Consider the following 16,744-nt stretch of genomic DNA (forward strand, 5'->3'; position numbering starts at 1 on the left):
TTACTACAACTCTATATCTATCTAACACCCCTCCTCCCCCACCCCCACAATGAATATTGACCAATCACGTTCTTGCTTTATTTGCGGGACCAGTGTTGCAGTCGGGAAGAAAAGCAATGTGGCACCTCCCCGCTGATTTTCCTTCTGGCAGAATCTACAGTTTAAATGATTTGTTATTGGTTGTGATCATATTCTAAAGATGTTTGGAGTATTGAAAAGTAAACAGCTCCCTTTCATGAGTGTTGAGAGCTGTATCCATAAATTCATTTTGTGCTCAAAGTGCACCAAATTGATGCATTTCACTTCAACATTTTAAAAAACATCTTCCCGGGGGTGCATGCCCCCGGACCCCCCTAGAGGAGGTGAGGACCCCCCTGGAGGATGTGAGGCCCACCCCCAAATAAAGCAGGTTAAAATAATTAAATTGCATACATTTTCTTTTAGTAAACACTGAAAACGGGTCCCACAGACCCAAACAGCACACAAAGGTTAAAGGTCAGCATATAATAATGATCAAATGTGATACATATATACACTGCAAAAAACAAAATAAAGAGGAGTAAAAGTAGCCCCCGACTTGTTTTATTTTTTGAAAGTAGCCCTCATCCTAAAAAGGTTGGTGACCCCTGCCTTAGATGGTTTAGATCCATCCAATGTTTCAGCAACAAAACAAAGACTAGCGAAAAAGTCAAAGACATGCCGACACACCAGAAGTTATTTTTCTTCGATCCTGCCCAATGAACCATCTCACAGCCCCTCAGACTTGTATTGTGACCCGGCTGCCCCTTGGACTAAACTACCTAGCTGTATAGAGAGGCTAATGAAAAAGATCTCCAACTCCACCAGCTAACAATATATTGCAAATGCACATTGATGCACCAGTTTTAACTATCTAAAAAAGACATTTAAAAAATATATCACATGTCACATGAGGCATTTTACTATGGAACAAGTACTTATACTTTGATATTTTAGAACACATTTTACTGATAAAACTTCTATACTTTTACCGAATAGGATCAACTGCAGTACTTTCACTTGTAAAAGTATGTCAACATCAGTGTTTTTGTCATTTGACAACTTTAAAACTTCATCTGGCTCAATGTTAACTCTTCTCAAGTCCTTTCACCTTCTCATTTTGTCTGTGTTTCTGTTTCCTCCCAAAGGGTCACTGCTGTGAGCTCTGACAACGGGAGGCAGCTGGCATGTCATGCACAGAACCCCGCCCTCTTCCGGCCTGTGGAGACCACAATGACCATGAAGGTGCACTGTGAGTGTCTCAACCTGTCTTTAAACTGACACTAAACACCCCTTTTCTTTAAAAAAACAAAAAAACAAGCCCTCGTGTACGAACACAGTCAACCACACAGGAACCCAACCTTGGGGAGGCCCAAGGGTAACCGTCCTTGTGCAATCAGTCTGTGTTAGCAGTCCAAGGAGAAGCATTCAACCTGAAGGCAAACTCACACCTACTTCAAGGCAACGTGAGTGTGACTGCCTCCAGTTCACACGGCTGCCCCTGGTGGGCTGAGATGAATATGAACAAAGAAGCAGGTCTCTGGTTTTCTTACTGTAAAACCGCTTAGTCCACAGTGGTGCCGTGAATCAATTTATATTTACTGTTTTATTCAGTATTCTTAAAATGATCTACACCCTTATTTCCAACCGAAACCCATCAACTATTTACGAGACCAACTGAGAGGGATTATATCAGTGAGACCTCAGGACCTGCAATTTAAATAATAAAGTAATATGAACTAATATGGGATGCTGAGGCCACCACAGTTAATGATAATGAATCCTACAAAACTAACCTAGCAAACTTTTGTGCTCATCAGCTTAAATTACATTTAGAATCCACTGAGGCAGGAGGGGAGGCCGTTTCTGTTGCTTTTCTCTTTTATGCTATTATCACAAACCACGTGACATTATATAATAACAATTGTTACTGCAGCACACGAAGGTGAGTTGACACATATGCTGTCTCTGGCTCTCATTGTATTTCTTGTTCCTCTTATTTGTAGAGGCAACACACAAACAGTGTGACATGGCAGCTAATGTTTACTACAGTTGGTTTAGTATTTTCTACTCTGTTGATCAGTTGAAGTAATTGATTATTTAGGCCCGAGAGTTTTCCCACCTGCTTCTCCTTGCCTAAATCATGTTGTTGATTAAAGTAGAGCAGGGCTGCTGACACCTTTAGCAGTGAGCGCTCACTAGCTCAGCTGCCGTATTATCCACAGGCTGACTAGAAAACGTAATGTTGTCTCTATCTATACTCTTCCACATTAGAAACAGCTGCTGCTGGTTCAACAACCACCAATAACCGTGAGCAGTCCTCCCGCCTCTCCGTCTCCTGCTCTGTATTAAACAACATAGGCACGGTGCTAATGTTGCAGAACTCGGGACCACCGCTGCAGTCTTACTCAGCATGCCAGCCCATCAAAGCCAGCGCGGTGGCCATTTTCAGCCAACCAGATTGTTAGCAAGGTGGCAATTTGTCACACTGGCCCAGAGTCCGCAGCCTGCTCTCTGAAACTGATTGCAGCAATAACAAAGACCCGTCCTCTCCTATTTACTGCCTATATTTTATTCAAGGGGGCTCTAATTTATTCATATTTCACGTTGCCTTATTACTGTTTGAACATCTGTTATCTTTATGGACTGGATCCAGCTCACTGCTCCCTTAATACTTAATGCTTTCATCAGATCTGGACCTCTTATCCCACAGTCATGTTGATTGTGCCCAATTTATTGGCCCTGTCTCAACAAATACGGATGCTCCCTATCAATTGCCAAGAGTGTTCTCATCGCAGTGCAGTTTCTTTTTTATGTTATTCTCTTGATGGTCATTCCATCCCCATTTTGCCAAGCTACTACATTCTTTCTCATCTCTCACCCTCTTTTTCTTCTGCTTTCTACCGTCATTTATGTAAGTCCCCTTTGTAAAGGCCAAATTATTTGTGTCTCTCATTTCTTGGCAGACCCACCTCAGCCTCCAGTTATTTTGGGTCTAGAGAGAGAGGAAGTCAAAGAGGGAAGAACGCTCGTGTTGGAGTGTGTGTCTCATGGTGGAAACCCCCTAGCCACTCTCCAATGGACCAAGGTAAATCTTCAGCACCATCTGTTAAGCAGGCTCTGGAACACACTGTCACACTGGCAACATTAGCTTTTTTATTCAACTTGCAGTGTAAGCATCCTTTTGTTAGAAGCTTCTGTACTTTATTTAGTACGCCATATGGGACTGTGCTAATTTTCGAAACATATTCTTGATGTTTTTGTGTCTGTGTTTCAGAATGAAGAAGTTCTCTCAACAACGTGGGAAGAGGACGTTGTGGCGCGGAAGTCCAGCAGTATCCTCTTCATGAGAATCCATCCCACAGACAACCAGGCAGTGTTGTGCTGTGAAAGCGTCAATATGGTGTCTTCGTCACCTCTTTCTGTTAGCCGCAAAATCACTGTGTTCTGTGAGTGAAAGTAATGCTTATTACAGTGCACAGTGCTGGAACACACACACACACACACACACACACACACACACACACACACACACACACACACACACACACACACACACACACACACACACACACACACACACACTCAAAGCCCTGGCAAGACGAGCAGCAATGGATTATTTAGGATATGGACAAAAGGCTGAGCAATATAATAAGAGTCTTACCTCAAAAAACAATTATATTGCTGTCCCAGCATAAATTCTAATGCTAATATCATTAATGAAACTAATGGTTATTATGGCCGTGGCCCATATTTCCCACTGCCTTCAGATTAGTATCACAGCACGCTCTTTCATAGCCGCTACAATAATTTAGCTGATTTGCTTCAATGCACAATCCTGAGGCAGTATAGCCTACACTTTGTGCGATAGTAACGCCCATGTTTAATAGATTATTATACATTTCTCTTTGAATTTAAAATGTTTGTTTCAGCAACAATAAAACAAATACAGAATTAATATTCAGCAGCCTAAGTGCATTGAGTCTAACAATAGCCTGATTACCACTACACAGCCAGACTATGTAAGTCCGGGCTTTAAATGTGATTGATGCACCTATTTTATTTAAATATGCTTTGAATTAGAAACGGTCCATGCAGAAATCTCCTGCTTATTCTATGTAAGGGTGGCTGAAGTTATTCCACTGCCCCTCCTTTCCTAACAAAGCCCCCAACAGACCCCGGTGCCATGCCTCACAGTCATCCATTCATGGATGTTGAAAATGAGCTGCTGACTGCGCTGTAGGCACTGGCAGAGGCTGGGGGGCACAGAGTACGTCTCACTGGTGTAATATGAATATGCCTCTTTTACCTCACGGCTCCTGCTTAATTCCAACATTCTTTGTGTGTGGCATTCACACAGGCGTCCCGGTCTATGTCTCATGTGGGAAAGACACAAATAAGTATTAAGATTTACATACATGACCCCTCCTTCCCCATGTCTGCCAGCTCAGTCCCCAGTCTTTGTATTCCCCGGAAGGCTTTATGCAGCTGCATCGCTTTGCCTGCAGCTATTGTACCCCCGTCTCCCCCTGTGGTTAAAACGAAGCAGACTTTAAAAACAACAGTGAAAACCTCCTGAGAAAACAAGTTGCCACTCAAAGTGATTTTCCTTCTCACCCTTGATGCAGCTCTATGTTTCATATCCCAAAATAGGTGCGCTGCCACTGTGATCAGAAAAGGTAGCTGTTGAATGTACTATTTCATGGCCGATATTTCTACCAACTTGTTTTTGTATGCCTGCCTGTCTGTGTGTGCGTGTGCAACAGTTGAGCCGGCAGAGGTGACACTTTTGGGGTCGTTCACGGCCATCGAGGGACAGGACATAAATATGGGCTGCTACGCCACCTCCAGTAATCCACCTGTCCAGATCCGCTGGTGGCTGGGCTACAAGGAGCTCAACACATCCGGAGAAGCTATGGAAGAGGTGGGACTACACAGCACACAAGGTTGTAGTCTAAGCAAGTAGAAACAATTATGTTGGCAAGAGATAGTGTACACACATTTTAAATGAATGATCATGCTTGTTGTTTTAAAGCGAATACTGCAGTAGGGCATGTTATTGTGTCTTTTTGGTGAACACAAGCCTTCAAAGATAAAGGGCAAACGCCTTGCCCCCTTAAATGTGCCTTGAGGGTAATAGAAAAAACGTTTAAAAGGCCTCCCATTGAATTAAAAAAGAATCCTCTAAAATGTGACCTCCTCCTGTGAACCTTTTAGATGAAAGGAAACGCTATGACCATGAGCAGTGTGTCTGAATAGAACTAGACTGCAAATGAATCAGCAGGTGGTTCTAAGAAGAGTATTCTGCTGCTCCTCTCTTTTGTGTATGTTAATAAGATCAAAGTGAATAAAAGCTGACACGGAAGATGAGTGTTATTAAACAAGCTCTTTATTCATCTGGCAGCAGCATTTTCATCTGATCTTACACAAGGCACTCAGTGTGCTGTGTGTGAGCTTTAATGCATTTGAAACAGTGTGAGGTTAATGAAGACTGACGCTCCTGTCCAGTGTCTTTGTTAGTCTTTCTGACTGGGGCTTTTACAGTAATCACCACAATAATGGCTTTAATAACCAGATGTGCTGCACAGGCATGACCACTATCAGGCAGGTGAGAAATGATGCTTTGCTCAATTTAAAATAGCGTGCAAAGCAGAAGAGTCAGATGAATATGCTATTTATCAAAGACCATGCACAACATCAGTCATTACAGCCGCTAATTTGCCATCTGTATTCACAAAGACAAACCAATGTGGGTTGTTATTCTCACTGATTTCTTTCTCCCTCTCTCCTAAGACTGAGAATGCCCCTGAAACCAAGGCTGTCTGTCCCCTGACTGAACTGTCATGTGTGCATTATGTCTGCAGGGAGACAATGGTGGGATGACAGCCATGTCCAACATGACCCACAGGGTCTCCCGGGAGGACGACGGACTGAAACTCACCTGTGAGGCTTTCAACAAGGGGACACACTTCTCCAAGACCCAGTTCGACATACTCAAGGTCTACTGTCAGTAAGCCTTTCTATTCTTCTATTGTTGTAGAATTAACTAGCATAAAATACCTATGCGAGGAGAATGACATTTTATTTTGTACTACTTTTAACATGTTATCAAATGCACATCCATCATAGTTCAGGAGGGCTAGATTTCAATTACAGCTCTGAATGTCAAGAAATGCAAAAAAAGGAAAGAAATTGCTCTCACTAATTGAATTCTCTACACATAGTGTGCAATTGTTTTTTTAGGACTGTCTTTTCACATTTGTGTTAATGGAAGTGTTTTCTGTTCCCCTTTTCAAATCGAAAATGTTCTATATAACTGGCCTTGAGTGATGGTCTCTAAGTGAAGCTACTGGACTGTTCAAAATAAACACGTATGTCAATTTGCTCAAAATACTCTACTAAAGGACATCTTTTTTGTTTCTTTTTATATCAGACCCCCCTCAAAATGTATGGCTCGATACCCCCCCTCCAGATGTCCCTCTTCGTTCAGGCACCACGGTCCGTCTCGTCTGCTTCTCCACTGGAGGCAATCCCACTGCGACTCTGACTTGGTTCAAGGTGAGTGTGTACTGTATGTGGGTATTGGAGCGTATGTCTGAAGTACACACTCTTCCCTGTGTAATTTCCTCCCTTCCTGTTGTAGAATGGACGGGCAGTCCACGATGCACTGAGGCGTACGTCCTTTGAGCGGGGTGTGGCTCGAGAACTGATCCTGGTTCTGACGCCAAGTGACAACATGGCCACCTTCCGCTGTGATGCCACAAATAAAGCAAAGAAAACCATTTCTGCCCAGACTAAGCTCAAGGTTCACTGTGAGTTAGACTGGAGCTCTGACTAGGGCTGCACGATTTTGGGAAAAAAGCTAATTGCGATTTTTCTGACAAATATTGCGATTGTGATTCGAATTGCGATATTTGTTTTTAAGCTACCCAACGGAAGTTTATTGTAAAATGCGGCCATAACTCCGGCTAGGAAGGTCGTATCAACGTGCTCCCGTCTCTAGCACCCTCGCAGCCCGAGCTACGAGTGAAAGAACTAAACTTACATGAAACTTCCGTTGGGTTGCTTTAAAGTCAAGCTTCAGTTTAAGATTCACCCTGTAATAGAAACACGTGATGGATCAGTACTAACCTGACTCAGAAACCATCTAGGAAAGCTCCATTGGAAGCCATTGGGAAAGGGCAGGCACTTTCAGAAGCACTTGGCAGGTGATTGGATCAATCTGTCTCACCTTCTATCATGGGCTACTTCTGATTGATTAACAATGGCTGGTACATGTGGAGCACAGCACTTCTGATTGGTGTGGATGTCTGACACACAATAAAATAAAATAAAAAATTGTTGAAAAAATAAAAATGTAAAAAAAAATCGCAGGCTTTGCGATTTGATAATCGCATCATTTCAAATCACGATTTCGATTCAAAATCGATTAATCGTTCAGCCCTAGCTCTGACATAATAACACATGCTGAGCTTTATTTCAGTCTCACTCAGCTGAGAGAAAAGCACAATATCAGATGAATGGATTTAGTAAACCATTTCACACAGATTTCCAGCATTTTGTACTCTTCTCATCTTGAAATTGTCAGTGAGTTAAGATTGTGTCTTTTTTGTTTACTCTATGGTGCTCCAGTCCTGGCAGTAAGTATGAAGATCTCAACCAAACAGGAGGTACAGCGTCAGGGACAGATGCTAACTCTGGAGTGCCAGTCTGGAAGCAGCAACCCCCAGCCCAGCATCCGCTGGAGTTTGGACACAGTCAGGTTTGGCAAGGCCATTGGTGGAAAGGCCCATAGCAGACAGTGGGCCTCATGCAGTCACATCATTTTGAATTTCCCTGGAATTTGTATTAATTTAAGAGAATAATTATCTTCTCCTGATACACCAAACACTCTGAACCATAGCAGGTGTTGTGCCATGTGCAAACACTCTGGCATATGCTTAAGAATGTAATGGATGCCACCAAAACGTCAGCAGTATTGAAATGGTGGTACTGTTAAATAGAATTGGAGGATGAAACCCTCTTTAATGGTCACACATGTGCATGCAAGCAACACACGCACGCACGCACACACGCACACACACACACCACACACACACACACACACACACACACACACACACACACACACACACACACACACACACACACACACCCATCCTATTACTAGGAGCTTTGTTTAGCAGAGCAAATAAAGCTAAATAAAGGAAACATTTTATTTTCCAGAATATCAGAACTTGTGTTACAGGAAAGTCAAAAATCATTGAATAGCAGTGTGTAAGTCATTCAGAAGGTGAACACACACTTTAATCCATTAAGGGTTTCAAAAGCTTTATTAGGACCAATGGACAAATTGTATTCCTTGAGCCCAAAAATAAAAGAATCCTATGATCATTTTAAAACATACAACAATCTACATTTCATAGAATGATATTCATGCATTTTACGTTCCTGAAATTCAGATTAGTTTTGCGATGGATAAACAAATATTTGTTCTAAACTTGGTAAAACTTTTACCTTAGAGAAAAAGCAAAAAGTGTTTAACATGGTTGATTCCCAGAAATCAATGGGTACTGACAAAATAAGAAAAACATGTGGATATGAACAAAAGTAAGAGAAAATCTGAATGATATCGCTTCCTGCACGAGTCCCACTGACACTGTGATAGCGGCATACATATTAGTGCTGAATGACTGTAAAATGGTGCTCCAATTGTGATTGTTTGATGAACCTGAACCCTCCTGTTGATTTGATTGGCTGGATGCAATTTGTGTCCTACAGTAGGTTACAGGGAGTGGAGCAGCCCCCCAAGAGGGCTCATTTTGGTGGTGTGTCAGTGCAGAGTTCCCTATCCCTAAATCTGAGTTCACTGCATCACAACAAGCGTGTCATCTGCCAGGCCTACACCCCGGAGCTAGCTGAGGGGGCTAACACATTCTTTAAACTAAATGTGCATTGTAAGTAGAGAGAACATCTTTGATTTCTTTCTTGGTTTGTTTGTTCCCTTCTTTCCTGGCGAGTGACCATGAGATGTGTTTTCTTAAACGATGCATAATGGTGATTTATGATGGTGCAGATGTAAGCTGCTTTACTGATGTACTTTTGCACAGAAATGTCAGCATATACAGTAGTATGTGCATGTGTTTTTTGTTTGCTGGGAAAACCTTTGTTGGGATTTGTGGGTCTGTTGAGCTCTGCGGCAGTGTGTCCTAATTGTGCATTTGCTTTGCTGCATGGCCATGTTTGTCTTTGATGCCATTTCACAGGCAGCAGCCAGCCTCTGCTTCAAAGCTTGCTACTGTGTATGAGCATGAAGGAATGTCACTGTGTGTTTGTGCGGAGCTGCAGTTGGACAACAGTACTGTCACTCGTCATTTTAATGCCTGTCCCTCTCCCTCCCGCGTTGCCTTTTCTCCCCCGCCATATAAGTATGCAAAGTTGGTTAGATCTGGATTTATTGGTGGGATGTCGACTTTTTTTTACTGGTTTGACTCTCATTAGTGTCTCTTCCTGCTTCCACGCTCAACATGTTTTCTGTGTCTTTGTGTTCTCCTTTGCTGGTTCGTGTCATTCTCTATGCTAGAGTTTGTACTCATGCCTTTGCTCATGTATTTTTGGTGTAAATCCAACTTGCGTAGCTGAATTTCTGTGCTGTTTCTGTGTCAGACCCACCAGAATTCAGCCCTAAGCAGCCGGCGCAGATTCAGGTGTTGGAGGATGACATGGCAGTCATCCCATTGCTGCTCTCAGCTAACCCGGAGGAGGTCTCCTGCATTTGGCTGCACCGCAGGGAGACGCTGGTCAAAGGTGATCCGAGGCTGTGTGATGGCTCTATAGACCAGGTCCTAGTTGAGCTGAGCCAGCAAGTAAGCACTCTGCCATTCAGGGTCTGAATAAAACATGGCAGGTTAGCCAGCATGGGACCCTGCCAAATGTGATTCTCATTATGGCTCTAATGTATGCAGTCTAAATGAGGTTTGCTGTCTCCCTGAATACAACACAACGATTCTAAACCTGGCTTCTCCTCCAGGCCGGTGTCATCAGGGCCCTGCTGCACCCACTCTCTTTCTCTGGTAACTCTGTTAGCTCCATCATACGCAGCCCCCACCATAAAATCTATCCTGAATGTGGAAACCCACCTATTGCATTTAGACTGCTGCGGTGGAGGGGGTGTCTCTCACACAGCCCATTGTCGGCTTGATGTGGGAATCCTGCCAGGCCAATCAATAATGCAGGATTAGATGTCACTTAGAGACCAGTGGCCAGAGGACACGCGCTTGATGAGAGTGTAATGAATACTTAATTTACCGTTGTTTTGCATGTCTCTGCGTGTGTGCGTTTCAATGTTTTTGTAAAGAGGGGAGTCTGCACTTCCACTGGTCAGACGACAACTCCCTGGAGATCAAGAACGTGACAAGGAAACATGCTGGAGTTTACACGGTCAAGTGTACAAACGAGGAGGGCGTCAACCAAGCCTCCATCATGCTGGATGTTCTGTGTAAGAACTGCACACACAGATGAGCATGTAACCAAAACACCAATTCACATATCAACATGGATCCCACATGTCTTTGAAATTCTTGAAAGTGAATTGATACAGGTGGAAAGAGGTCATAAAAGTGCTTCAATTTATTTTTATTTTTTGCAAGAATAGAAATTGAAGCTCTTTTAATTTCTTTAACAAATACATAATATATGTTCTGATATGTGAGTGTGTATCTACTGCAGTTGCGTCATTGTTTCAAACAGCACCTTCTTAGAGTCTTGTTGAGTCCTTAAATCTAAGGAAAATGGGGCTTTAAAAGTCTTTGAATCTGATGCTTAAGAAGCTGTGGGAGTCCTGAATTATAAAAGGACTTTGGTGGCAGTGGCAACATGACTGCATTTTTTCCCCAGGTGTTCGGATCATTTTTCATTTACTTTTGAAAGCAAGTTAAATTATTTACAGTAATTCCTAAAGCTTAATTAAAGTTCTCTAGAGCACTTAACACAGGAAAATGAGCAAAAGGGATGGAAATGAGAGAAAAGGAAGGGAGTATAAAAATCATTATTTCTTCACCTTCCTGCTATCCATTCATAATTGATCACTCTTTTACTAGCATGCCAGATTTGCAGGTAAACCTTGGGTCCATGGTGGGCACAAGTCAAGCTGAATAGGCTTCGTCCTTAAAGTACGGAGAGTGAGCAGAAATAACAAATAACGGTCCATTTTGTACTTTGGATTTAAATCTGTAGACTTCTCACATGTTTTGAACTCCAAAGTCCGAACCGCCAAAGCATCCACACACACACACACAGACGCACACACAGACGCACATAGACATCACCATTGGCTTTCAGCCCCTACCCAGCAAGCATGACACATTCATTAGGCCTCAATGCAAGGCCGTGCTTCTCCACTGCTGCCCGGGGCCTCGCCTCTAGCTCCAACCCTCTGCCCCGATACTGATGATTTAATAATGGAAGTGTTGAAAATGTAGGTCTGCCTGTTTCACCAAAGCCCATGGTACACACCTAATGGATTCTGCCGGCCTGAACTGACTGGGCTTCACAGTTGTAGATATTCATTATGCATGGATGATTGTAGTAGCTTTTAAGGGTGGCGGTGTAGCCCACTTAACTATGTCGGTCTTGGTTAGCAGGCCAACACGGGTGGATCCCACCAACCCAGAGGTCTGTGTCTCTGGTGTTTCTCACCACTGTTCTTCAAGTGCGAACATAGGTTTAGACAAGGAGGAACTAATGGCCTTATTGTTGCAAGTACATGGCACTCATGGGAAGTATAAAAAGTGTATACGGTAGGGGCAAATAACGACTAGAGGAGCCAAGCAGTCGGGAAGGAAAGAAGACTTAATGAAAAGAGGGGAGCCGGTCAGTCTGTCATGTGGGAATCAGCTGTCAGTGGAGGGCCTTCTGGGTCAAAGGCACAATTCTCTGTTAGGTTGCATAAGCATCTGTAATCCTCCAACACAAGAAGCGTTAAAAGCATTCCATCTCAAACGCAAAGCCGAATTAAGACGAGGTTATGAACAATTTCAAAGGCAAACGAGTGCCAGGGTAATTATAGCAATGTGGCATGCTTGCTTAACGGGTTGACAAATGATTTTTCCCAAGTTGGCATGTTAACCTTTGCTCCTGCCTTAGCCTTGTCCTTTTTGTCTTACTCTCAGATGCTCCCAGTGTCAAGGCAGAGAAAGACCCTGTGTTAGTGAACCTGGGGGAAACAGCAGACCTAATATGTGTGGCAGATGCCAACCCCATTATATCTGGCATGTTCACTTGGAAATGGCTGGTAAGAGCTCGGGATACACACACAGAATCATCCCCTGTATCATATTTCCTTTATCTGGCTTGCTTTCTATTATTTTATCCATTCTTACCGTTTATCACTGGCCTTTCTAAATGCACAGATGCACCATATTTCACTGACTCTAACTATCCCTCCGCCCCACCTCTTCCTGCTCCACACACGGTCCAAATCCAGAAAAATAGCTTTCATTACCGCTGCGAGACTAAAGGGCACATTCGTCAATGTGGCGTGGTCTCTGTATCTACTGATGCCTTCTCCGGTTTAACCCACCCCCTGGCAATAGTGTGTGTCCCGCTTTCAACCTGCCCAGCCCCTCCCGTTTCTCTTTCCCTGTGGCTCTCCAACCCTTAGCATGATCTTTCTCTGTCCTCAGAGCTCGTTCCCCCGACGCCCTTTCCATCCCGACCTCAAGCCCTGATGGTTTCCCGCACAACTCTCCCTCGCTGTCTACCTGCCTTAATACTCGCACTGCCCTCCCCCCTACTCGGGCCTCACCCAGGAGCAGGGGGAGTGTGTTTTGAGGGATAGCTGCTGTCTGCCGCTTATTCGCCCTCACTTTGTCTTCCGCAGGGAGAAGGGGAGGTGGAGATGGGAGAGGAGAACCAGCAAGATGAATCTGGCCTTCTGACCATTCATGATGTGACTCGTGCTCATGCTGGTCTTTACCAGTGCTCAGCCAATAACGACATAGCACCCCCCGCCACTGTGGAAGTGCAGCTGGTAGTACAATGTAAGTTTTTAGTATTTATTCTCAGTGTAACATTAACATTAAATAAATAAAACATACATGAATACTCAATATGTACATGTTTTTTATTATACAAAACAAATACACCTGTACTCCTTCCTCCATGCCCATCTTGTCTTGTGTAGTCAAACCTTATCTTCAGAAAGGAGCCCAATGGACGAAGGTAGCAAGTAGAGGCGATGGCACCACAACGGCTGAGGTAGTGTGTCAGGCCGAAGGGATTCCTCGCGTCGACTTCACTTGGGAAAAAAAAGGTGTTCGCATGGACTTTGCCAACCCGAGGTCAGAGAGCATGCATTATTCTTTTCTTACTCTTCCTCACACTGTTAGCTTCAGTGCTACTGTCAGCATTTGGTTCATACTGATGAATCCTCACAATTAGAATACGTTTTACCCAAATATAATATATTCTTTAGCTATTCCTTGCTATTTCACCACTAAATCCAGATTTAGAGCATTTTATACTTTGCTTTTCACTATGCAAATACCTGTTTAATGCTTTCTTTGATGTGTGAAATTGGGTGACTTAGTGCGATCTGCAGGACATCACAATCCCTGCTGTCTGCCTGCTCGGGATTTATCTCTCTTTCTGTGTGTGTATCTGTGTGCGTACATGCATGCTGCAGGTATGAGGAGCGGACCGTGAGGGAGGGCTCCTTTCACACCAGCACGGTTAGAGTTGTAAATGTGAGCACGAATCTGGACTACGCTGTCTTCAGCTGCACGGCTCGCAACTCGCTCGGGGAAGACACGCTCCACATCCAGCTCGTCAGCACAAGTACTGCATCTGAGTACAGTTGGGGGTTGTGTGTCTCTGGGTGACTAATGTTGGTCTGTGTAAAAAAAAAAACATGTACCTTCAAACCGTCAACTTTTCATGAGGTACGAATAAGAACCCGGTCTCAGCGTTGCAGCAATTCATTTTTTATATAAGAATTCAATGGGTCTTTGAAAGGTTTATTTGGCTTCAGATGGAGGAGATTTCATGGTGTAAAACATGATCCAATTACTTTTCCCTAACAGCAACAATTTGCTAAAAGTGAAAATTATTATTTTGGATGTAATGATTGTGTTGTGGTGGGTCAGTAGTTAACACAAACCACTGAGAATGAACACCCAACAGCGCAGTTCCACAAAACTCTAGCTGCGTGTTGCTAATTTCGGCTCATTGTTTTTGAGCTGGCCTGCACATATGCTACACAGTCTTTATGCTCTTAACACACTCTTTCCACCGGGAGTCCGAATCAAGGTAGATTGAGAACACAACCATCTAGTGATCAAAAGACCAAGATAAAACTACCAGAGCTACAAAGCGAGTGTATCTTGTTAGTGCAGATGTGTAAGTATTCAGTATTTGATGTCAGACCTGCGGTGCTATCAGTTTAGTTAAATCCTTTTGCTCCCTAGTGGTTAAAATGACCTTATGCATCTTTAAATAAATGGCAAATGATCAAAGTCAGTGTTAAGAGCCCACAACATGTAGGGATTATGCATATCACGTACTTGGCAGTGGGGCACAAACTATTCCTTTGGTTCTAATTTGGCAGCATCTCAAAAATAATCGCGTCTGTGCTGCTTTGTCCAAGGTTTATCAGCCTTTTCCAGCATCATTACAATAGTGTGGGAGGGCCATTGAACATGCGTAATTCTGTAAACTGGAGAGCGCTGTTGCTCCTGAGTTTCAGCCCTTTAAGGAACTTATTCCGTTGCTCTATCTCTCCCTTATCATTCAGCCTATAGCAGTACTTCACTTCCCCCTCTGATAATGCTGCAGCGATATGCTTTGCTCTCCCGGCGTGCTTAGACTTTTTAGCTACCAGAGTATCTTTGCACCACCGCCACTATCAACTCAGTCCTGCTCTCAGCGAAGGCCCAAAGCCACCATTGGACACATTTAATGTTTACTTTGAAAACCATAAAATACAATCCAATATTGGCCTGTTTTTCCCCAGTCATTTTGTTAGTGCTGCACATATTTATAATTCATCTGACGCAGTGATAATACATTTTATATGCTTGATTATCATGTTACAGCTCGAGAGGAAAAGAGAGGTGTTTTTTTCTTCTTAGCCTGGCGCTTTTTGGATTTGAACGAGACGAGATCCAAATAAGGCTGACCTCTTCGCCCTGGAATCTTATGAGTAGAACTGATAGTGGGAATTATTTATTCCACAAACTGGGCTGCAGCCTGGAGCCAGAGAGGAGTAGAGCATCCCCCTCTTATGTTGCTGCTATATGTATCCTCCTTCTCTCCTTGACTATCTCTACTTCTGCCCCTAAAACCACCCTCCTTTCTTTCCATGCTCCAAATGCAAAATAATCTGCTTTCCCTTCACTACCCTGACTGAAGCAGTGCCTCATGTCAGACTGAAGGCCTGGCTAGCCTCTTTTGATCTGTGTTAACGATGCTGATAATAATCAAGAGGCTTCGTCAGTCGGTGCGTGACTCTGGTTGGATAAATTGGACAAATCAGCCACTTTGCTCTATAAGGGATGGGCCATAGCTCTGTCCATGTCTTCTGATCATTCATACAGCAAGTAAAAAGCCGATGAAGCGGTGCACCGTGAAAAATATGTTCTTTCAAAGCCTTTGGAATAAACAGCCAATAAGAAAAGACCATGTTCCGAGCATTACATTTCTCTCTCCTCCTTGATTTATATTGTTTTTAGTTATTTATCGTCAGTGTTTTTTTTTACCTGTTTCCTTCATTACATTTTCTTAAAGTGTCACTTAACATTTTGCTCAGAGGTAAACTGTTATAAATGCTTCTTGGTACACATACTGTATCTAATGATAAGAATAATGATGGTTTTTAAAATCAATTCAACAGGATAAGTGAGAATATCTCAAATCGTTTTTCTTCCTTTTTTATTTCTATCGAGAAGAACATCAGCTCTGCAATTTCTTTCAGTGATATCCATTTATCTATTTTTAATCGCTCTGAAGCAGTAAGCGGGGATGCACGCTCGTACAGGCCAGCAGGGCCTCAGGTGTTATTTCAGAGTCTGCAGATATAATCACTTGACTGTCTCATGGCACACCTCACCATTTCTTAGGACCTAAAGCCTTTTCAAATAGCCACCCGTCAAGTGAAGGCGTTCTGCTCTTCAGTATTCACACAACATCGAGACTGCATACTCTTTTTTTCTTTTTAAACATCTCTTCTTTTCTTCTGCCCTCAGATCACCCAGATCCTCCTTCGTCGTTTGGCCAAGTCGACGTCTCCCACGACTCGGTCACTCTTGATTGGATCCCCAGCTTCAACGGTGGTCTGCGGCAAAGGTTTCGTGTAAGGTGAGATGTCAAAAAAGGGATGTTGGTTTAAGAATGAGCCCCATTTCAAAATAAAATACCCATACCTGACGGAAGCTTTTGGTTGACAGATACCGTTGGGATCAGTCAGACAGTTTTCTGTATGTTGATGTCTTTCCTCCCGGAGCTACAACCTTCACGGTCACCGGCCTGCAGCCTGTCACCACCTACAACTTCTCTGTCAATGCCCTCAATGCAATGGGAGAGAGTGCCTATGCTGACAATAATGCAATACTGACCATCACCACCAAGGGTCAGTTTGGAGTAACCCCAGCTTGACACTGAAAGGACTCCACCATACAACCGTCTGATGATCTAATATAAATTCAATATAAACGTATAATTCTTAGATGTT

General features: G+C 43.3%; 1 protein-coding gene across 1 annotated transcript in view; it reads left to right on the forward strand.

The window, feature by feature from the left end:
* The window catches only part of nphs1 (NPHS1 adhesion molecule, nephrin), a 53,513-nt gene that overhangs the window by 24,405 nt on the left and 12,364 nt on the right, over positions 1–16,744 (forward strand). Inside the window, exons 7-23 of the mRNA XM_034228201.1 lie at positions 1,167–1,270; positions 2,985–3,106; positions 3,296–3,467; positions 4,785–4,942; positions 5,883–6,024; positions 6,452–6,576; positions 6,662–6,830; positions 7,651–7,780; positions 8,800–8,975; positions 9,685–9,825; positions 10,376–10,516; positions 12,189–12,310; positions 12,899–13,058; positions 13,202–13,358; positions 13,703–13,854; positions 16,260–16,371; positions 16,461–16,642. Of these exons, the coding sequence (XP_034084092.1) occupies positions 1,167–1,270; positions 2,985–3,106; positions 3,296–3,467; positions 4,785–4,942; positions 5,883–6,024; positions 6,452–6,576; positions 6,662–6,830; positions 7,651–7,780; positions 8,800–8,975; positions 9,685–9,825; positions 10,376–10,516; positions 12,189–12,310; positions 12,899–13,058; positions 13,202–13,358; positions 13,703–13,854; positions 16,260–16,371; positions 16,461–16,642 (2,465 nt within the window). The remainder of the gene's footprint in view (positions 1–1,166; positions 1,271–2,984; positions 3,107–3,295; positions 3,468–4,784; positions 4,943–5,882; positions 6,025–6,451; positions 6,577–6,661; positions 6,831–7,650; positions 7,781–8,799; positions 8,976–9,684; positions 9,826–10,375; positions 10,517–12,188; positions 12,311–12,898; positions 13,059–13,201; positions 13,359–13,702; positions 13,855–16,259; positions 16,372–16,460; positions 16,643–16,744) is intronic.

The sequence above is a fragment of the Gymnodraco acuticeps genome, unplaced genomic scaffold, assembly GCF_902827175.1.
Source record: "Gymnodraco acuticeps unplaced genomic scaffold, fGymAcu1.1, whole genome shotgun sequence".
Lineage (NCBI taxonomy): Eukaryota > Metazoa > Chordata > Actinopteri > Perciformes > Bathydraconidae > Gymnodraco > Gymnodraco acuticeps.